Source organism: Trachurus japonicus, chromosome 22 (assembly GCF_045865225.1).
Source record: "Trachurus japonicus isolate A0001 chromosome 22, Traja_1.0".
Taxonomy (NCBI): Eukaryota; Metazoa; Chordata; class Actinopteri; order Carangiformes; family Carangidae; genus Trachurus; species Trachurus japonicus.
Window position 1 is genome coordinate 29,375,458 of NC_140928.1, and position 24,166 is coordinate 29,399,623.

General features: G+C 42.1%; 1 protein-coding gene across 1 annotated transcript; it reads right to left on the reverse strand.

The window, feature by feature from the left end:
* Window positions 1-1,423: 1,423 nt before the first annotated feature.
* nol10 (nucleolar protein 10) lies at window positions 1,424-23,910 on the reverse strand. Its single transcript, XM_085767114.1, has 21 exons — window positions 23,718-23,910; window positions 23,337-23,382; window positions 23,146-23,244; window positions 22,919-22,996; window positions 22,796-22,833; window positions 22,317-22,453; window positions 22,138-22,203; window positions 21,201-21,261; window positions 20,518-20,603; window positions 20,180-20,258; window positions 16,399-16,548; window positions 16,210-16,276; window positions 14,822-14,874; window positions 8,962-9,088; window positions 5,643-5,722; window positions 5,408-5,506; window positions 5,004-5,096; window positions 4,646-4,822; window positions 3,680-3,978; window positions 2,905-3,007; window positions 1,424-2,099 (listed from the first exon to the last, which is right to left on the reverse strand). The coding sequence occupies exons 1-21, from the start codon at window positions 23,781-23,783 to the stop codon at window positions 1,923-1,925; spliced, it is 2,181 nt and encodes a 726-aa protein (XP_085623240.1). The 5' UTR covers window positions 23,784-23,910; the 3' UTR covers window positions 1,424-1,922.
* Window positions 23,911-24,166: the final 256 nt, after the last annotated feature.

The following is a 24,166-nucleotide window of genomic DNA, read 5'->3' on the forward strand; positions in this document are numbered from 1 at the left end:
AACAACTCCAAAACTCTCTGATGGACAAATTGTGACCTGCACATTCACCCTGCTAGGAAACGGAACGTTACGAGACAGAGTTGTTTTTGAGGTAAATGCGAAGCTGGAACTACATTCCAGACATGGCTGCACGGCAGAGTGACTTCAAAATTGCAAGTAGTTCTGAGTATTTGCTTCATGTGTCGTAATGTTACATAATTATACGTTATTTCATAGCGTGGTGAATGTGCAGGTCACAACTTGTCCACCAGAGTGTTTTGGAGTTGTTGGATTGTGTATTTAGTTTGATGAGGGAAACGTGGAAAAAACGTGCAGCTTGCGTCTCTGCTCCACCGATCTAAAAACAGCTTGCACCGAGAATTAAAGGTAATGATAGGGTAATGTTAGCCTCGTAAACCAGCCTCTCGTGGAAATGCATTTCATTTCATTTCTCGGGAGAGTCTGGCCTCATCCCCCCTGCAAGCGTTTGGGGTGGGTGGGAGCTGGGCGGGAGTAGTAGCAAAGACGGTTTAATATCTTTGGTAGTAGCGTTGACAGACAACCCCATTCAGCCAATCAGCAAGTTGGTGTAGTGACGGGGCTTTGCACCAGTCGGTCCCTGATTGGCCAACGTGCTGTGTCAATCACAGCGGGCAACGCTGATTGGCTCGGCCTTCTGAGGGTTTCAGTCCAAACGCTTAGAATGGGGATGAGGCCAGACTCTCCCTCAGAATGAAATGAAATGCACTTCCGCGAGAGGCTGGTTTACGAGGCTAGGGTAATGTAGGGATTATGGCAATAGTCCCTAGAATCTGCCAAAATGTTGTAATATCCCTTTAACTCATATCAGAAAACAAAAGTAGTTGTGAATAGTTTTCCATACAAGAAATGAACCAGCACACAACTCCCAGTTTCAGACTAAATTCTAGTTTTTGTACATATTATATATTAGATATGATAGACTTGGTCTTCCCCCCTCCTAATGCTAACCGGATGGGCTGCCAGTACTCTTACTTTTGTGCTTCAACTACAATTTGCTAATATTTATGTACTTTTGCTTATAATCAAATTATCCAACACTGCTGTACTGGTACTTCTACTAAAGTAACGGACCTGAATACCAGTGCACCAACCCTGACGGCCGGAGTGAAAAAGCACGGTGACATCAAATTAGTTGAAATGAGCCTGGGGGACAGTTTGGCATGCTGAGTGCTGAGACGCACCTCCCTCCCATTTAAAATGGGCCAATGCAGGAACAGAGGGAGTTCACACCATCAGCAGGCTGGGCTGGGGGGATGGGGAGGACACCCAAGCAGCCGCTCTGTTTCCAAGAACTGCAGTTGTTGGTGGGGTAAGGGGAAAAAAATACAACTTTTTCCTCCCCTCCTCTCGCTTCTGACGCAAGTAGGTAGCAATGTGCTGCAGGGGAAGCACGCTCTGGTTTGACCATCTACACATTTTAAATTCATTTTGCCACAGAGTAGAAAATGGTATATTTTGATTTTCAGCAGTAAAAACTAACTCCAAGAGAAAGTGTTTTACCAATAGTACAATATTTGTTAATCCAGGGAGGCTTAACAACATACAATAATATGAAAATCATCATTTTAAAACGCACATCTTTCCTGCAATACATTAAATGTAATAGAAGACTCCACTGAGGCGCAGCAGTAAAAAACTAGACATCAGAGAGCAGGCAGGACATGTCAGGTCTTTTCAGCTCTTCATGTCTCTACCTCCTCCTGGGGACAACCCTCCAAATAATAACCATCATATGCACGTTGAGTAACAACATGAGTAATCTTGTTTTATTTGCAGAGTGGTACTGGGACCAGGCTCGTCTGCACATCACTGTCAGTCTGCTCCGTGCACACAGAGTCCAGAGTGTCCACCGAGCTGCAGACTCTGGATGAAGGTCCTCAGAGTGGACTGGGCCTCCCTCCTCAGTGCAGGCCTCCTCTTCCTCCTCCTCTCCCTCTTCCCCTTCCTCTTCCTCCTCCTCTTCCTCTGCCCCAGCCTCGTCCGCGGGCGCTGCTGAGGTGACCGGCCGAGCGCCTCAGCTTCTTCCTCTCCTCGTGGTGCTCCCGCTCCGCCTGCTGCTGCTTCCTCTGCTGCTCCGACTGCACACACACACAATGATGATGAGAAACACACTTCCATCTAGCATGGCTGTCGCATGGCGTGCACACGCTCTTTATTCAATCAATCAGACTTCATTTATTGAGCACTTATCATACAAATCAAATGTTGCTCAAAGTGCTTCACGCCATAAAAGCAAACAAAAGTAAGGATGAAAGTAAAACCAAAAGCCACACACCTCACACACACCCACTTCTCTCACATATAACACATGCATACTGTAAGTACTTGAAAGAGGGCAACTGAAGCGCTATCTTATTCTCACCAATTTGCTGTCAGGAGACTGGATAAAAACCAGATAAATAAAAGGAACTAAAAAGTTAGCATTAGTGCAAGGACATAACTAAAATTATACAATAAATAGGCGAAGAAGACTAAAAACTAAACGATTAAAATAGGCAAATAAAGGGACAGGAAAAACAGAAAAACCTATAAGTAAAATCTAATCAACAGCCAGGCAGTTTGCTTTTAAAAATGTCCAAATATGGCAGCTGCTGTCAGGTCTTCAGGAAGGCTGTTCCACAGTTGTGGGCCGTGGTGAAAAGCTGCTTTGCCGTGAGTTTTAGATCTGACTTTAGGTTTTAATAAAAGAACTGAGAGTTCTGGCTCATAAGTTAAAGGCAAATCTGCTAGATAGAAGGACTAAGATCATTAAGAGCTTTAAATACCAATATTGTCACTCGCTCTAGTACGTATAAACATCCAACTGTTGCTTTGGTGATGAATGTTAAGATCCTCTCAGGACCTTTTTTCTTTCTTTTTTTTAATCTCTTGTGATCAGTTTACCTTCTTGAGGGTGAAGGTCAGCTGTTTGCTGCCCACTGCGGTGTCAGCCATGCTGCTGGTTCCAGAGTGTTCCTCCATCTTCAGACGCTCCTCCAGAGAAGCTCTACAAGAAGCCACACAACACAGTCAGGAAATTAGTCAGTGTTTTGGCTGTTTAATCTCCTGACCTTCAGCTTCAACCATGGTTGTGTCTAAACTTCATAGAAATATTCACTTAGAGAAAGTGTCATCATAGAAATAAGGTGAGAATCTGGAAATCCACAACAGCTCCTTCCAGAGGCTTGTCCTTCTTAAAAGTAGAGAAAATTAGATATTCAAGAAGGAGAAACTTGAACAAATTCTACAATAAATGGCAACCGTTCATTGATGTTTTTTGCGACAATGTACCCCCTCCCATACACACACTCTTTCCTCTTCTCTTTTCTCTCTTTCTTTTACTATTATTTATTTATTTTATCTATTATGTTTATGTGCTCAGTTTAATCATTCTATACAGACTATGTCTAAAGACTTTTTTCATTGTAGGCCTATTGTGTATTTGGTTTTATTTTTTGTAATTGTTGTTTGTTCTTAAAAAATATGCCAATCTAAAAGTTAAGGGTGTATGCAAACATGTTTAAAGCCGACACCGATGTGTCCTGATATAAGTGTCTTTGTTACTCTTGTATACACATCAAAATATGAAACACGAGAAATAAGGTGAGAATCTGCCTGGAACCACCTTCAGTATTAGTTCTACACAATAAGACCAGTGAATGGATCTCCAGGAACGTACTTCTGGAGTTTCTGCTTGCGGGCCACTTCATTGAAGCTTCTGAACTCCTCCCCGGCTTTGATCTGATAGAACTGCGGCTGGCTGGTCTTGTTGCTCTGGGTTTTCTCTCCTCCGTTCTGCTCCTTCTCCAGCAGCACCGTGTTGCGGTCGGCCTGCTTCCTCTGCCGCCGCCGGTCTCTGTCCTCCTCCCACAGCAGCCGCCGCTGCTCCCTCACCTCCTCCACCCAGCTCTTGTCGTCGTCGGAGCTCTCCTCCTCGGAGCTGGCTCGCCCCTCTGGCTCCTCCTCGTCCTCGTCCTCCTGCAAGGAGATAATGCAAAGTTAAAAAAAAAAGATGGCCATAATGATCTGTCTGGGCACTGGAGATCCACAAAATGTTTCAAAAGGCCTGTGAGCTAGAGGGAGACATGTGACGGCAGCTGGGTTTACATGGCACATCAGCACCACATTGTCATCAGTATCAGGACTTATGTTAGAATATGTAAGAAAATGCATCTGTTCTGCAGATAGAACCAGGCGCTCTTGGAGGAGGTTGCTGCTTTTTTCTCATAAAATTGCCACTAAATTCTTGTAAAATTATGACTTAAACTTGTAATATGATGACTTTGTAAAATGATGACTTTATTCTTATTATATTATGCCTTTTTCTTGTCAATTTATGACATAATTCTTGTAAAATGATGACTTTTATCTTGCTAAATTATGACTTATGCCTGGACTCATCTTTGTCTGACTCACTAGCATTAATTCTCAAAAAATGACCCAGGTCATATTCTTCCATCTAAATCGAGTGGCACAAGTGATCAGAATAGATCACCTCACACGTTACAGTTGATATGAAATGTTCATTCATTCATAAAGAAAAAAATACAATCTGCATGTGAACCTGGCCGTCTGGAGGGACCACAGAGCTGAATGTGGAAGGCCTCTCTCTGTACAACATGAGCGTGTGGAAGCTGAGTGTTACCTGCTGGGAGGCGGCAGCCTGCTGAGCCAGGAGACGCAGCTTCTTCTTCCTCTTCTGTCCCACCTTGGAGACGATGGGGTTGAGCAGGCGGAACTCCTCGCTCTGCTCGTCCACCTGGTAGTCGGGGTTTTCGAACATGACCTTGAAGCGGTCGTCGCCCAGGATGGTCGGGAGGGCCTGCAGGTGAGACGGAGGTGTTGGTGGTTAGGTGAAGCAACAGTATCCAAACTTTCTCTTCAAATCTCTGGTTCATGAAACATCTAATCTTATATGCCGGTGCCAGACTGAGAACACTTGAGGACAGTGTCTTCTGGACGCAGACATTAACATGTTGACTGTGTAAATCATCTTTTCCTACCTTGCCCCTCTTCTTCCTGGAGGCCAGCTCTGCTTCGTCATCACCCTCCTCCATCAGCTTCAGAGCCAGATCCTTGTTCACCTTAGGCAACTTCTGTCTCAGACAGAACAACATGTACATTTTAGTCCATACAGGAAGAGGCTGATTTGATCCAATCGGCTTCATTTATAAAGCATCTTACGGTTTTGTCGGCATCAACAAAAAGTCCAGCAGATGTTAGTGATCATTTGTTTTTGATGATGGTAAAGATGAGTGTGACAGAATGTGAAGAAACCAGTTTTACCACATTGAATTAAACTTGTGTCAAAATCAGACACAAGCAACAATGAGCAACAATGTGACAAATGTACAAAGAGAACAATGGTGTGTGTTTTGTTGTGAGATGATGCTGTTCAGCCTCTCACCTTCACCTGCACCCTCTGAGTCCTGGACTCCTCGATCTTCTGGCGGATCTTATCTTTGCGGTACTCCTCGTACGCGAAGGGATTAGCCATGCTTTTAACCTGTAGCCAAACCACACAGCACATCAACAACAGGTTTACAGCAGGTTGTACTGGCTAATCAGTCAGAATTTGAATTGGAACTCTGATAAATATTCAAGCATAAGTGGAAAAGCTGATGTGGCAATCCACACGCTACCTTATGATAAAGCCTGATGTCCATGAAGTAGCCGTGCATGTAGGCTCTCAACAGAGAGGATCCCACCAGGTGAGACAAACCTGACAGGGAAAACAAAGACAGTCAAGGTTTCACTACAATAAACAGTGAAGACTGAGATTTCTCTGAAATACATTCATCTTTTTGCTCATAACCTGTTCAACCTGAGGGTCTTTGGAGGCGATCCTAAACGCACCTACCCAAAATAAATCAAGAATAACTTTCAATTCTTGGTCTCAATGGAGAGACAAGACCTCAGAGAATAGAACTCCAGTCAGTGTCAGTAACATTGTGACTGTTCCTCTGCTGAGCTAATTATGATGAACCAAAAGAAAAAATACATTTTTATCCTCCTGTTTATACAGCGGAAAACACCATTATAGTAATGAGGGGATGCATACAGCATCACCTTGACTACAACTGCACCAAAGTAGATGAGAATATGAATTAATTAATGAATTTATTTCCAACGAGTCTAAAATTGAGAAAGAAAGAAAAAAAAAGGAATACTGAATGAGTTGGTTAGTCCCGGAATGAAAAAAAAAAGTGTATATAACATACACTTTAAAGGGATAACATTTGGCAAATTTTCCTATTGCCATAATCCCTATAGTCATAGCAGTAGGTTCATTACCTTTAATTATCGGTGCAAGCTGTTTTCAGATCGGCCGGGCAGAGACATGAGCTCTGCACGGCATGCGGTATTTTCGCCTTTCCCTCATCAAATACACAATCCAACAACTCCCAAAACACTCTGGTCTGGTCTTTGGTCTATGAGATAATAACGGAATGTTATGAGACAGAGTTGTTTTCAAGGAAAATGCGTAGCTGGAACTACATCCCAGACACGGCTGCTGGGCAGAGTGATTTCAAAAGCATAAGTAGTTATTATTATTAATTATTATTATTATTATTCATTCAATTTATATAGCGCTTTTCAATGACCCAAAGACGCTTTCATTCATACCACATTCACACCGGTGGTGGTAAACTACGTGTGTGTAGCCACAGCTACCCTGGGGCAGACTGACGAAAGCGTGGCTGCACAATGTGTGCCAAACGGCCCCTCCGACCACCACCATGATCGTTCATACGCATTCACATGAGGCAAGGTGGGTAAGGTGTCTTGCCCAAGGACACTACGACAGAGACTGGGAGAGAGTTCCAAGTATTTCCTTCACATGTCATAATGTTACATAATTATACGTTAGAATTTCATAGCGTGGTGAATTAAATGTGCAGGTCACAACTTGTCCATGAGAGAGTTTTGGAGTTGTTGGATTGTGTATTTGATTAGTTGCCTCCGTTAGCTGAGCAGCTCGCTTCTCTGCCCCGCCGATCTCAAAACAGCTTGCACCGACAATTAAAATGTTTAAATATCCCTTTAATGGGTGTATTATTTTGTGACGGGACTTCTTGAGTCAAGTAATGGCGTTATAAACAGGGAAACAGTAACTTTTGATTACTGATTACTTTAAAAATGTAGTGCCGTTAGTAACGCTGTTATGTAACGCCGTTATTCCAGTGGCTGCGAGGGAACCAGTCTCTTCATGAGGCCCTGAAGGTTTTGACCATCTGTCTCGTGTGTGAGCTCAACATTAGCATGCTGGGAGCTGGGAGCGCGTGTGTGTGAATGTAGATGTGGAGGAGGCTGCAGCTGGGTGGGGTGGGGGGTGGGGGGCAGTCAGCCTGGGCCGCCTCAAGGTTACATAACAGGGCCACGCTACGCGGCTCCTGTAAACCAACACCGCTGCTCCTCCGCCTGCCCCCTCCTCCCCGCTGACTCCACGTCAGCCAACCACCTTTCTGCTTCTTGTCATTTGATCTCTTTACTGCTGAGCCTGCATTCCAATGTTCATTCAACCCTTTTCAGCGTCCCCTCCCTTCCCCCCCCGCGCCCCCCTCCTTCCTCCCACCCCCCACACACACTCCTTCTCTTACCTACTGACACTCGATCACTCTGCTTAGATGTCAGTCTAGTCAGGGATCCCACTCCTTTCTAGTACAAATCATTTTCCAGGACATTTTCAGCTGCTCCAGTCTGACAGACATTACTACGCCGCCCCATTCATACTTTAGAGAAGTCTTTTCCACAGTTGTACCTTAGTTTTGCACATTTAACCAGTTTGTTTCTATGTTTATTCCTCTCTCTCATTCTCTCTCCCAGAAGTCTGATTTAAAGATGTGCAGTCTGTGGCTCTAACTCTTCATGAAATAATCTCTTACATGCTTAGAAATGAAGACAAATTTATCATAGAACAACAAAAAATCATGTTGTTTTTATATTTGCTAGGTATTCTTTGGAAAAGCAATCCTTAGTGGGGTCTGAAACAGTCAATAGAGCTCTGGTAGATGATGTCATGACAGGATAGATCATTTTCCAGGACAACTCAAGTCTTTCCAGTGGTGTGTCCCAAATCGCGCACTTGTGCACTTACACTTAATATTTTGAGTGCATAAGTGCGTTCACACTGAGCAGTGCGCGAAAATGTAGTGCGCTATGCGCACTCAATTGGCGCACTCAAACGGCCAGAAAACTGAGTGTGGATCGATGCATACTTTCCACACTTAACGGCCGCCATCTTGGTGACGTAGCGGAAGCACATCACTACTTTTCAAACGGCAGCGGTTGCTTTGAGCAGCGACGGAGCTGACACCGGCGTAAATGTCTTTAAAAAACACTAATAACAGCACAACAACAACACTAACACAATAAAACACAACTTAATAGCTCGTTTTGATCGGCAAAAAGCGCTGTCAAGTGTCGGCGATAGGGCTCCAACGGCCGGTTGCTATGGTTGCAATCAGAATTTAAAAAATAGAAGAAGCAGCTGTCGAGTCATTTCCGGTAAGTGCGCAGCAGCAGTGTTTGATTTGAGACGGTACTAACCTGTCGAAATTTGTGCACTGCACAAGGCAGTGCACAAGGCAGTGCACTGCTTTACAGTGTACTGTAAAGCAGTGCACTAAGAGAAGTGTGCGATTTGAGACACAGCACAGGACTTTTTACTTTTTTTTTCTAATTTTCCATGTGTTTTCCATGACTGGATAGGACACAAAGGAACCCTGCTAGTCCCTCACTGACCCCCGAGACATCAAAATGGCTCTTTGGTGCACATTCTTATAGACTTCCAGGATTTGATCCTCTAGTTCTACAGACGTCTCTTTAGGTCTCTCTACACAAAACACTGAGTGCATTAACTGCATGTGCTGCTTTTGAAAAGGGAGAATTGATGCTTGTGCGACTTTCTTTGACAGAAAGTCAGACTTTAGAGGAGAAATGGAGGCAGAGAGGTCTCACCCAGATTTTCCAGGTCTTTCCGGGTGACAAACTTGTAGTCGTCGTACACGGTGCTCTCTGGGCTCTCCTCCAGCTCCTCCGTCAGGTTGTCCAGGAAGGAGCACCACCGAGGTGCAGGGCCCAGGGCCTACACACACACACACACACACACACACACACACACACACACACACACACACACACGGGTCAGATTTAGAATTCTGAGTAAGTATGAAACCTGTCACCACTTTGTTGAAACAAAAATAAACCGACTGCCAGCTCTTCTGTTTCCTGTCAGGTTAGAAACGACTTGGCTCTGCTTGCCTGGTGTGTGAAGCGACACTTTCAGTCGTCTCTTCTGACTAAAACTAACATTTAGTGTTCTCAGTGTTAAGAACATTGTCACTGCCATGTGCTCCAACTACTGTCACCCTGACATTTGGTGGTTAGAAACAAGGTCATAGAAAATAACTAAACCAGTGATGTTCCTGTCAGTGTCCCAGTGATCAGTTACTCATCTTTATTACCACTGTACGAGAGTTTTGACAATTGATCCACAATTTAGGTGACAGTTTAAACCAGGAGTCAACAGTACAACAGGACATTTCCTTGTACTTGAGTTCTCAACAGGCCTAAAAATTAAAATCTGACCCAGCCCAACTCAGTAGCATTAATTCCCAAGTCAAACCTGGCTAAAAAAAAGAAGGAAGGAAGCCTATTGAGAACAGTAGTATTGGAAACTTATGACTTTAAGGACAAATAGTTTAGTTTTATCCTCAGTACACTGCTACGAAGGACATCTATTCTAAAACAGAGCTTTGAGTCAGTTATTTTGAAAAATGTGAAGACACTGCTCATCTTGTTCATTTTTAGGAGATCTGCAGCATGTTTGCACTACTGTACGTTGTGGTGTGTTTTGTTACCTGGATTAATTTCTTGATTCTTGATTTGACTTATTTCCACCGAGTCAATAAACCAATCAGTTCATCAATTCATCAATCAAGGCTCCTTCTGTTTCAAATGTGTACTCTGTTTATCAAGACAAACTAATAATAATAAAGAAATGCCAAAAACAACAACAGCTGTTTTGTTGGAGCTTTGTACTCTGTAGTCAGTCAAGTGAATTCAGTTGAGAGTCATTCTGCTCTGTGACTGCATTTACATGCACTTCAGTACCCCGATTTTAATCGGGTTTTTTAAGTACCCCGTTTTTGTGTTTGCACATGTAAACACCATACCCCGAATTTGATCCAAAAATGGGGTACTTAAAAAATCTGATTAAAACCGGGGTACTGAAGTGCATGTAAACGCAGTCACCTGTAGTGCTCCAGAACTTAAAATCAACTTTAAAGGGACTACGAGGAGTTTCGGAAAGTGAGGTGTTTTCACATTACATTTCCCATGAGCCTTCGCGCGCACGGTGAAATTCTTGGACCGACGCAAGACGGACGAAAGGAAAACATTTTCTGTTTCTGTTTTCTGTGTTGACATGTATTGCTGCTGTACCGCGTGCTGCTGACCATTTTTGGCCAGGTCACCCTTGCGAAAGAGATCCTGATCTCAATGGGCTTTTATCTGGTTAAATAAAGGTTAAATAAAAATAAAAAATTTTGCCAAGAATGCTTTCATTGATCAAGAATGAAAGTTGGAGGTTTGAAGACGATCAGATACCGTCGTAGTTCCGACCATAAACGATGCCAACTAGCGATTCGGCGACGTTATTCCCATGACCCGCCGGGCAGCGTCCGGGAAACCCAAACTAGGAAATGCTGGGCGAGTCGACCACTAAATAATAATATCAGAATAACTATAAAGACAAAACGATAGATTTATTGAAAATGGACCTATTAACAAGTGGGTAACGTAGATTGATCCAAATTAATATGAGCCTCTTTTATAACCTAAAGCAAACTCCTCTGTGTCTCTTTAACGTGAAGTCATATTTAACTAGGAATATCTCAGGTTGTTCACTTTGTCCACCTCTTGTAGCAATATTATGTCATATTATATGGAACAGTTTCTGGTTCCAGCTGCTCTACTGGAACTAAATCCACAACTGACAGATACATGTCAGATATTTATACACAAGAGCCCAAACACAGACATGCTGATGCTACCATGTGTTATCAGTGTAGAATTTATACATCTCTGAACTGTAAAAAAAAAAAAAAAATTAAGACAGACTGCACTAGTTAAAGATCAAGCAGAACCTTATTTTTCTTCCACCCCAAACCCTGTCCATGGCGTCACTCCAACTAAATGCACTCAAATTTTACTAAACATTATCAAGTTCTTTTTAGTTTTTATCCTGGATTACAGATCCCTGATCTGTTAGAAATGGGTGCTAGATTTCTTTTATGTATCAGCTGTTCATATGAGGCTGTTTCTGCCAGGACATTGAGCCTTTCAGAGTAGGCCAGGCTGTCTCATTCTGACTCTTTTAGCAGTAGTCAGTGCTCCCTTTATCCACTGGGCTTTTATCCACCTTATTCTCTCAATTGATTTACAACTAATCAGGAGACATAACACGGGGTAAGGCTGATATTTGTTCTCCATTACTCTGCTACCGATGTCACCATTACTTATTTTTACAATTAATCATGTTATTAAACGTCACAAATAATTCAATTCCTACATGCCGACACTTTCCAAAAAAGATTACCGGTATGTTAGAACCATATTGGAAGATCAATGGCGCAACACACACAGAATGAAAACAAAGTTACACAACAACTGCATGTGTAACTTTGTCTGTACGCCAAAGTAAAGCTAAATGCACAGTAACTGGGTTAAATTGCGTTAATGTCAATTTACCTAACGTAACACTGAATTGGTAGGAATGTTAGTGTGTCATTTGTAATTTGTAAAAAAAAAAACACATAATAGGTGAAAATAAACTTAAACAAGTTGAATGACTTGAATATTTCAAAGATTTCCCCTGGAAATGTTTTAATGTTTTAAATTAATGAATACATTGAATATTTAGTGTATATAATTAGTAATGTAATTATATTTTAACTAATTTTACTTTTATGTGGTGAAATTAATGAATGCATAATAATCGTGATACTCATAATACCGTGATTATTTCTCTGACAATAATCGTACTTAGGAAATCTAGAATCGTGACATCCCTACTCTCTGCCAATCTGCAGTTAAGCTGGGGCAGTAGAAGACCTCCTTTGTCTGGTTTACATCTAAAATGTGTTTTTTATTTTTATTTTTTATTTTACCAGGCAGATTGCTCGAGATAAAACATCTCTTTTCCAAGCAAGACCTGAACAAGAAGGCAGCAAACAAGATACTATAAGTTTGAACGTGGAGCAGCTGAGGCTTCAGTCCATGTTTCGGACACACTGAACACTTTTCTTCATCCTGGCTCCAGTTTGTTATTTTAACCAGGCAGCAAACAAACAGGTGTGATGAAGCGTCCCTCGGTTCAGTGACTTATTGACAGACATGAAGAGAAATGTTTTGTGATGTTGTTCAAACCTTTTCCAGCAGCGTATTGCTTCACTGCCACTTTGAAAAGGAAAACTAACAACAGATAAACAGGAACCCTAACATACCGTACATAGTATACACTGTGTAACTTCTGTATTCAGACAATTCAGTGTTAGAAGCTGCTGTTTAAAGGACAGTGTGTTATCTAAGTAGTGGACAGTGAGGGAGATTAAGCGATTATCAAAATTAAAGAAGAGTTTCCTTTTCTTTACATCTTGTCTGCTGGTGAGGAGAAGTGATGACTTTTCACTATTAGAACACATTCTCTCACCACTCAGAGTCGCGGTTATCAAATTTCTTTTGTGTCACCATGTATTATCTTCAGTCCTGTTTGTCTTTACATTGGCCCGTGTGGATGTAAACACAGAGTTATGTCAGGGTTGACTGGTTCAAAGTGACGCAGAAGACCAAAGATCCACTCACACACCGTGACCTTTCACTCCTCTGGGTGAATGGGAGACAGCGTTTCTGTCTGTTCTATGGAATCTGTGCCGAGTCCACACACATGATGATGTCACATGGCGTCACACGCTGAGCCCAAAGTCAACAGAGTCCAGCGCCTTGTCATTCTTTAGTTTCATCAGCGCTGAGCTGATAAAGCTCCGACTCCGAGCTGATCGTCAGGGAACATCTGAGATATGAGAGGAGCCGAGGATCACGGCAGAAACGTCTGAATGTAGGAACGTACATCCTGGTTTTTCTGTTTCCTGAGATGATGGAGGACGTGCAGCTGTCCACAGACAAAGGCTGCAACCCAGAACCTGAGTCTGCCAGGAATTCAACTAACTTACTGATCAACTAATGCAGCTTCCACTGCAATTAACATCTGTCTGGATCATTCGTTTAAGCCTTCATTTGATGAAGATGAACCTGTAGCCCATTTCCTCAGTCCAGTGTGCAAAACGTGTCAAGGTTTATTGGCAAAATCTGAATATACTACCCATGTATATATTTGTATAAGTGTATAATCGCTATAAAATAAAATTTGTTTGGTTTTTGTAGCCTTATAATTATTCTTTTATATATACGTACATATAGCGAGGGTCTTGCTTAAAGGGATAGTTCAACATTTTGGCAAATTGGCCCATTGCCATAATCCCTACAGTCATAGCAGTAGGTTTGTTACCTTTAATTGTCGGTGCAAGCTATTTTTAGAACGCCGGAGCAGAGCCGCGAGCTGCTCAGAGCTACGCTACAGAGGCTCATGGGATTTCTTGGTTTCCCAAACTCATGAAATACACAATCCAACAACTCCAAAACCTGCACCTTCACCACGCTATGAGATAATAATGGAACGTTACCAGACAGAGTTGTTTTCGAGGCAAATGCAGAGACTGCTTGCTGAAAAACTGCCCCTGAAGGCAACGCGCATCAGCGGTTTTGCATGAATTTACCTCGAAAAAACGTTCTGTTAGCGTGGTGAATGTGCAGGTCACAACTTGTCCACCAGAGCGTTTTGGAGTTGTTGGATTGTGTATTTGATGAGTTTGATGAGGGAAACTAAGAAATCCCATAATGAGCCTCCGTAGCGTAGCTCTGAGCAGCTCGCGGCTCTGCTCTGCCGTTCTAAAAATAGCTTGCACCGACAATTAAAGGTAACGAACCTACTGCTATGACTATAGGGATTATGGCAATGGGCCAATTTGCCAAAATGTTGAACTATCCCTTTAAGAGAGTGTCGCCATCTTGTGCCGCCATGTTTGTACGGCAGCCTGAATGGAAAATCCAGCCAGCCAGAGAGCAGGTTTCAAGAGTTTTGTGTCCATAAATAAACCAATGAAGAAGAAGGAGGAAGGGAAGAAGGAGGAGGAAACACGCTTCCCCCCATTTTACACACTGGACCTTTAATCCCTTGGCTGTAAAAGGAGTGAGTCACGTTTCTATGCTTTCCAAAAGCTGGAGGAGATGTTTTCAAATGTTGCGCTGCATCAGACCAACGAGATATGGACTTTACTGTGAGCTGAGAGGAAGAAAACCAGCTCGTCCTCACAATCTAGAGGCCGGAGGAAGTACAAGTAGAAGTTGTTTGATATTTTTGCTTGAAAAATTCCTCCCACCGTTAAATTTATGATGGGTTTAGTCATTTCAGCTGCAGAGCCGATGTGTATTCAAAAAGCAAAGTGATGCATCTGTCTTAGCCTTATCTCCAGTGCAGGACAGAGGGGCCAAAGTTCAGCATGTCCATGTCCATCAGGTCCGGAATTTACCCATTTACACAAATCAAAGTTGAGTTTACTGTACACACACACACACACACACTTTGTGAGATCACAACAGACTCACAGGACAGGAGAGTCACCGAGGCAGCAGATACCACCTCTCATGGTTTACACACAGCTGTAGCATGTTAGTGTGTAGGATGTGTGTGTGTGCTCACCGGGATGTAGAACGTGTTCATCTTGGGGTCTTCGTTGGCCGTGAACAGCATACCTGTCAGTCACACAGGAGGAGGACAGATGTTAACAGCTCTGTGGTGTAAACAGGGTTTAGTTCAGCTCAGGTGGATCTGAAGGTCCTGACACTGAGACAACACTCAACACTGCTGATCTGAACATCTGAGTTTAGAAAAGTTAAAGTAGAACTCATTCTGGTTGTGTGCTTAGAGCTCGTCCCATGTTGGAGAAGTCCAAACAAGTGATCGCAGGTTCAACTCCTGACTGAGAGGATCTTTACAGCATATCATTCCCCTGTCTCTCTCTACACTGTCCTGTCTAGTTAAGTAATAACATGCCCAAAACACCACCTTAATAAAAGAATTCATTTCTGCCCTAGAAGGGAACTTGAAATTGTTTAAAGGTTAAAGATGGTAAAGGAAGTTAAAAAAAAAAAACAATCAGTGGGAATGTGTATTTTATTCATTTATGACAATTTAAAGGATGAGACGTTAAAGCAAAAATAGGATATTCAAAAAATGAAACAATGATTTTAATAATGTCACTGGCCCCTCCTTGTTTGAATCTAGTGTAAATTATTGGTAATGTTTAGGTTTTTTGCCAAAGGTTTTAAGTGTTCTCTTGAAGAGAGGCTTGATTGGTTTTAAAGAACTCTCTGATGTATGTGACCATGTTGTATAACTTAGGACAACAGATGAAATTTAGCAACTGTGCTAACTCCGGCATATTTATATTGATGCTTTTTGCTGATATGTTGATTAATGTGCAATGTCCTAACCAAAGAAATAAATAAATACATAAATAAAATAGTGTAAAGGTAAGAGGCTTTTAGAGTCAGTGTGAACTTTACAGTAAGGTGGCGCCACCTGGAGGTGAAGAAGAGCTGCACTTTACAATTGCTACTTATGTTTATAGTTTTCAGTGCTGCTTTTTAAAAAATTCATCATTTATGTTTTGTGTGACAGAGAATTACATTTTCTATAAATGTGTTGTCCTTCTGTGAATCTGGTATTTATCTAAACCAGGTGTCAAATTCATTTTAGTTCAGGGGCCACATACAGAACAATTTGATCTCAAATGGGCCAGACCAGTAAAACAAGAACATCATAACCTTTAAATAATAAAAATCTTTCCCTTTGTTTTAGTGCAAAAAAGGACAAGTACATTATTAAGATGTTCACAGATAATGAACTGTCCTTTCACAAAACTAATTTGTGCAATTTCCACAATGTTATGCCTCCTCTGTCTTTAATAATAAAAGTCTTTAATTCTCACACTTGACAAATTCAGCCCGTGGCTGGCTTCGGTCTGCGGGCCACACGTTTGACAGCCCTGATCTAAAGGTTATTTCCTCTGGAGGAGTGTGACTCACCTGACTGAGGGTACATGCACACGTCATTGATGTTGCTCTGAGGCTCGATGGAGGAGAAGACTTTGCCCTGTGAGGAGAAGACAAGAGACGAATGAGTTCAGGGAGTCCACACAGTCCAGCCCCGTCTTTAAAACATGTGTGATGTGTGACGGTCATTATCATGCAGACTCCAGGTCAGCCTGGTCTTACATTGTCTTTGTTCCAGAGCTTTATGATCTTGGAGTCGGCAGAAATAACCAGGTCCAGCTGCTGGTGGAAGTTGAGTGACTTGATTGGCAGGTTGTAGAAGTGGTCCTTCACCAGCAGAGGCTGGCTGGAGCGCAGGTCGTACATCAGCACCTTGGAGACAGACACACACAGTCTGGCTTACACATGGACTGAAGGAAATCAACAGCTGGGACAACATGAACAACAAACAAACAAACTGAACTGAACTTTGTAAGAACAACAACAACAGACAGAGAGCGGGCAAAGAACATAAACTATGTTTACATACAGTCAATATTCGGGTTACGCTCAATATACCAGTTTCTGAAACATTCAGAATAACCTGTTTACATGTGTGAGCAAACAGGGTTATTCCTGTATCCATGGTAATTGTAATCAACTGGGATATCCCGATCAAAACAGTGACGCACGGACAACGTCATGACGCAGCGCACGTCATTTCCGCTTCTTCTTCCTGTATCCAACAACAACAACAACAACAACAACAACAACAACAACAACAACAACAACAACAACAACAACACCACCACCCCACACACACGCAGCAGCTGTGTGTCTCTGAGGGGCGTAGAAGGACTGAGTGTGAATCATTGTGCAGCTCTATGAAGAAACAACAACACAAACATGTCAGAAATATTTAATGTTATTATGAGAAGTGTGAAATAAACTCTCAGCTCATAAAATGGTGGTGGAGGAGAAACCTGAGAAACACCCTTAGAATAACAGTGAGACACTGCAGCACTAACTGCTGGTCAATCGCACACTTGTGTTTTGCTGCCTGAGGACAGCAGCATGCCAACCACATGAACGACTTTTCAAAAGTCATGAAACCAAAGGGACCAAAGTTACTTTGCTGGAGTCTGATCTGAGGGACCCAGCAGGAACAGTGAGCTAGAAAAGGTCAGTCAGAAAAAAGGGGCAAGATCATTAAAGCAGAAGTAAGTGGTCCGGTCGTTTTCGCTAATGCTGCGTTCCAGGCAGGCTTTTGAAATCGTAAATTACAGCTTCAAGTCACAACTTACGACTTTGTAGCGTTTCAGGCAACCCACTCGTGTTTTTCCGACCTGTTTTACCGGTGAAAGTCACTATAACGGCCACTCGTAACTTCCGACCGGTGAACTCGTACCAGATCGAACTGATACAACTTCACGGTCGGAAAAATACGAGTTTCCTTGAACGCACCATAACAGTCCTCGTCCCTACGTCGCCACATTCACGGCGTTCCTTGGCTGCACACACAGCCCTGCATGCCGTTCTCTCTCCTCATTGGATAAAAACTGTAGGATACGATAAATGTTTTCTCTTCGGCTCAGAGCAGAGCAGAGGGACTGAGAGACCCGTGTTTCAGACCAAACACTCTATGTAAGTGATTGCTGTCGGAAGATATAACTATTTAAGACTTATATTAACACAAATATATCACTTACTTCTGCTTTAAGAGCTTTAAAACAAACATTAAAATGTTTAAATTAGGGCTGCACTGATTGCAATTTTCTGGCCCATCACTGATCATTAAAAAACCTGACCTGCTTTTTTAAAATTCAACAGTACCACCACGTAAAACTATTCATGAATGAATGAATTTTATTATTGTGTCATGGATACTTCTGTATGCCAGCCCACATGGGCTTATAAAACACCAAGAAAACAAACTGGGACCAGAGTACATCAAAGACATAAGAAAGTGGAGTTCAAAACCATTATCCAAAAAAAGAAATGGAAAACAATGCCAGGGTTCAAGGGAAATCGGAAATTAATTACACAAATTTTCCTGTCTTCTCTTCTACTAGCAGTCTTAAACACACTGACATTAACAACCACTCCAGCTTCTGCTCATCAGAGCACCAAAATACTTCAGGCTTTTGTCCACAGATTTCATTAAATAATAGCTCCCTCAAATCATCATACTTTGTACAATATTAGAGGAAATGAGACTCACTTCCTACTTCAGCTAACATTAATTTAGACAATGCTCTATTTCTTGACACACATTTAATTTTACTGTAGATTAACTGTATCATCCCCCTATTCTTCTGTTCTTTGTGCTCTATAGGGATGTAACATAACAATATCAAAATCTGACAATATTATAATACCTCAATAACAAGCCCCATGTTACTGCAGTATTGTAAGACATCATGATACAGTACAGTAGCTCCACAGTACAATATTTATTGCATTATCCATAAGTCAACAACAAGAATATTTGGTCAAAAATAAAATCTGCCTTATCTGCCTTCACCGATCAATTGGTGCACCCCTAGTTTAAATCAAGTCTAAAATGAACTAGGAGCCAGTGCAGTGACATGAGGACTGGACCAGTCAGGAGTCAGGCTGGACATTATTATGGACCAGTTTTAAGCAGAAAACAGACGACTAACATCCAGATACAGGCCGATGCAGTAATCAAGGTGAACACTGATTAAAGCATGGACAACTTTCTCAATGTCTAAAAATGATAAAAGCACTTTGACCTTTGAGAGCATTCTTAAAGGAGACATACTGTGCCCCTTTTCCACAAATTCAAATAGTTCCCAGGTGTCTTAAAGACATGTCTGTGACATGCTTCGGTCAAAATCCCCCAAGGATCAAACATCACAGCTCTTTTCATCCTCTCTAAACAGCCCTGTTCACAACGGCTGCTTTCAGTGTCTGTCCCTTTAAATGCAAATGAACCACTGCTTGCTCCTCCCCACCCCTTCTGTTGGCACCAGGGGTACCAACAGGGGTACAGACACAGACATGTCTTTAAGACACCTGGGAACTATTTTAATTTGTGGTAAAGGGGCAGAATATGTCTCCTTTAAGAATGCTCTCAAAGGTCAAAGCACTTTATCATTTTTAGATATTGAGAAAGTCGTCCATGCTTTAATACCAGGGGTACCAACAGAAGGGGTGGTATTATGCAAATTCAAAAAGTAGTTAGTAGTTACATCATTGGAAGACAACTGAGGGAACAGCTTGTAAAACCACATGGATTTCAACCTTCAGCCTGAAAATTACAGATTTCTTTGTCAATTCTCACATTTTGGGGCCAGAAGGCAAGAAAAACACCTAAATATATGTTAAAGAGCCTTCAAAAAGTGATATTTCCATAATATGTCTCCTTTATATGATAAAAACAAGCTTTTACATTGATCTGTTCATCCAGGTTAAAATCATTGTCCACTCTGTCACCACAGGTGTAACAGAGGGACCCAGGTCCAGGTCCAATGGGCACTCCAATCCTCCTTTTTAGTTATTTTAAAACGTTCTCAGTGGTCTTTAAATTTTATGAAAGTTAAATTAAAGTAATTAAAGTTTATGAAGTTTTTAGCCAAAATCACAAAACCTGTGCCATTTCCCAGGGCTCTCCTTCTGCAGAGCGCCAGTGGCTCATTAGCGATGCGCCTCTGAGTCGAGCCGCGGGCGGAGACGGCGCTGCTCTGACTGCAACCTCCCCCATTCGCAATGCATACATGTCCTCTAACATCAAAAAAATGCTACATGAACATATGAACAAGATGAAAAACATGATTTTCCTCAGACAGATTATTGTCTCTGACAATGTTTTTCATGTTTTGAAGAAAATCATGTTTTTCTTCATCTCTGTTTCGCTCAATTTGCTATTTAAACGACGTGAGCGCTGGACCACTCTGTGTCAGGTGTATATGATATAGATATAGACAGAAGAGTCACAGTTGTTTGAAACACAGAGCTGATGGAGTGAAAAAGCACAACAGAGAGTGAGTGTGTCCCTCACCTGTCCTGTGCTGGTTCCTACTGCCATGGTCAGAGAGCCGTTAAACTTCAGAGCACTGATTGACGGCAGAGCTTGAACTCTGTCAACAAGAACACATGAAGACAAAGTGAGACAGACAGAAACAAGTCAATAATGTCAAACACCCGTTTGTTTTCTTGTTGTGACAGGATAATAAACTAATCAGACTAAAGCTGCTGGATGTTTCTCCACTGCAGCAGATCGGTGCACAGCCTGCCTCTTGTTTATCATGCAGCACAGGAGGACAGGGCCATGTGGCTCCATATGCATCATTAGGCGTCTGAGAGCAGCTGACATCAGTGTGACAGCTTGGTACTCACTCTGTTCCTTCAGTGAGGCTGCTCAAAGCACAGTCCAGCAGGCCCACTCTGCTCCGGACGCGAGGGTCCCAGCATTCAACCCGGCCCTGGTGACCAAGAGGAAGTTAGAACAGTGACAAGCTGCAGTGGTTTCTCTGTAGGCAGCTCTTCATGTAAAGTCAACAGTGACCATCTGAACATCTTGGACTTAAAGGGATGTTTCAACATTTTATTGAAATATCCCTATCCCACCTCGCATCTCTGCCCCGCTGATCTAAAAACAGCTTGCACTGACTGACAATTAAAGGTAATGAACTACCTACTGCTATGACTATAGGGATTATGGCAATAGGCGGATTTGCCAAAATGTTGAACTATCCTTTCAACCACCCAGATATACACACACTCATTTCTAATACCCCAGCTGGTGTGTGATACCTCATATCAATACCAATGTCAGAGAGAAAAGAGAGGAGGGAGAGAAATCCACTGCAGGAATACAAATATGCAAAAGCTTTGTTGCACATGATGCAAAAATAAAACAAGGAAATTATTTTGATAATAAGGCTATCTCATAATAGATGTAGCAGCAAACAGCTAACAGTCACTATGCCACTATAATTTGCTAATGAGTGGTGCCTCATGTCTCTCTCTTTCTCTCACACTCTCACACACACACACACACACAGTGCTGTGGTTCTTACCTCTGAGGTTCCTGTGGCGAATAACTGATGGACGGGGTTGATGTCACACACGTTGTTCTCCCTGATTGACAGGTCAAGACAAAGGCAGCGTCAACATCTGGCAGACACTGATCATATCAGACTGTATCACTGTATGTGTTCAGAGTTATCCAGCTGGATCATACAGTACCTAGAGAAAGTCATCACACTCTACTAGAATCTTTACCTTTTGTTACATTACACCATGGAATTAAAATGAATTCAGTCTAACCTTTTTGAGCTGTATATAACCCTCATCAGAGTGAAAATAACATTTTAAAACATTATGGACAATTGTTAAAAAAAAAAATTAGTGAAATACCTGTTTGGTTAAGTCATCAGACTTAGAATAAACCATTATAAATCTGCTTAGTTACAACGGATCAACCTAGTCATCCAACACCAGGCTGACTGAGCCCACCTGACATCAGATGTCCTGGTTTAATGACTTCAGAATAAAAGCAGCTGTTTCTTTAGGATTCTCTACCAGTACCTGGTACTGCAGAGCATTCAACATGGTTGGAAACGTGCTTTGAAAAGACCTTCAGGATAAAGTGGTGGAACAGGATCAGGATGACCGAGCCATTTGACTGAACTCCAGTGATTCTTCAGAAGAACGGGTAAATATCTAGATCCCTATGGATTAGGGATTAGGGAGACATAACCAAAGAGACTGATGGCTGTAATTAAAGCAAAGGTGACTCTACAAGTCAGGGACTGTTTTTATTAATTTTCAGAACTGCTTTTTTTCATTAGTTTGATGTTGTCAGGGTAAATGAGTAAATGAAGCTGGAAAATGTTTATTCTTAATGGGTTTGATTTCAGGCTGGATGACAAATAATCTATCTGTTTCAAAAGGGTGTGATGATTTTCTATAGGTACTGTCCCATCTGTATCTGTACACGTCACTGATACTTACACAGCGTCAGTCTGCAGTGAGTTGAGGAAGCGTCCCTGCTCCAGGTTCAGTCTGAACACCTCTGAACTGAAAACAAAAACAACCGCAGTGTCACCCAACCATCACACACATCCAACACACACACACAGGATGAATCCAAACAGCGTCAGAGTGAGAGAACGCCTCTGTTCTGCTCTCACCTCGTCCCCACGAAGTACAGGTCACAGGAGGGGTAGTGGTACGCAAAGTCCCGTCCAAACTTTGGAATACGTGTCTTGTAGTAGTGTCCGTGCTGCGAGTGGAACTCCACGTAGCGGTTACAGTGCAGAAACACCAGCTACACACACACACACACACAAACACATAGTTCAGTCTAAATTCTGAATAAAATAAAAAATAAGTTCCTATAAAGACAGAACAAGGATTACGCAGAAAACAAAGAAATTTGAGACAATCAGGGACTGTGAGAGGTGTTTGAAAACTGTTGAGGTTAACAACCATGTAGCATCCACGTTAATATAGATCTGATGAAAATAAGTGATATCATACAACATCACCTGTGAGTTAGCTGATAAAATGTCTTCATCTGTGACACATAAAAGACTGTATTACCCTGCATCATGTACATAAGAGTGTGACAGCATTAGACTGTTGGAGCAAACATCCACCAGTGTCCTACCTTGGAGTAGTCGTCAGACAGGACGTCAAAGGCCACAACTTTGAAAGAGAGGAAAAAAAAAACCGTCAGATGAATTGATTAATAACATTAAAGGCCCAGGGACAGTAATGTCTGCTGACTCACCATCTGAATCCAGACAGCGCTCAAACTTCAGGGACAGCTGGTAGGTGTCGTAGCAGCGGATCCTGGGCTTGTAAGTGCCTGATAAGAATTTAACAAAAAGACAAAAATTAAATGACAATTGCATGCTATTCTACACAGATTAAATATCAGAATAATCAGAATAGAATACTGATTGGTGTCACTTGTGAGGAGGGATTGCTGACACACTGATCCACAACTCATCTCACCTGCTGCCAGGATGTACTGCCCATCTCTGGACACTTTGATAGAGGTGCACACTGTGGGCATCTCAAAGTCCTGGATGAGCTCAATCCTACGCTGGATATCTGGTTAAAAAAAAAGAAGGAATAGAAATAGAGTTCAACATCATGTTGTGCACTTTGACAGACATAACTGACTTGTGATGCTGTAAACTCACCTGCATCTTTCTTCTGTAACTGTCTTTTCTTCCGGTCTGACAGCCACTGTAGAAAGGAATCAGAGGTGATTAAGACTGAGTATGTAGAAAAGTGCTGTTGTATCACTGAGGTGTGTGGTTTGGGTCAGTTACAGTCTGTCTGTTATAACGACTTATTCATTCATCTGTGGAAGGTTACATCAAGGCGGAGTGATACTGGACACAGTGCAGCACTGACGTTTTCTGAACACACAATGTAAAGACTGCTCTGGTCAGTGGTCAGTTGACTGGTTCCTGCTGTTAGCCTGCTAGCTCGGTGGGCTCGAGGTGAAGCAGTTAGTTCATATAGTTGATATATAAGTTAGCATTAGCATTAGCAGCGGCTCGGCTCGCGCCTCTTACCTCGGGGAGAGACTTCCCGTGGCTTAGATTATAAATCTTCACGTCATTCACACTTGATATCTGCATTGTAGAGAGTGGACAGGTCACCGGTCACACATCACACAGGACTGCACCGTGGAGAGCGGCACGGAACCCACGTTGTTGCCTCGGAGCAACAACAGGAAACGAGGGCGAGTTCACGGAAACAGGTCCGAGTAGAAACCACACAGACTGAACATCAGTTCCCATCTTCTCCAAAGTTATCACAGTTTTTTGTGTGTTTGTTTTTTATGAAAGAAAGAAATACCACAGTTGATATAATAAATAAAACGTTACGTAATTTAAATTTTACTTTAATTAAACATTATCATGGCTTCTTTCTTTTCTTTTCTTTTCTTTTCTTTTCTTTTCTTTTCTTTTCTTTCCTTTCCTTTTTAAAGAAAAAAACTAACAGGTCAACTACCGAAATA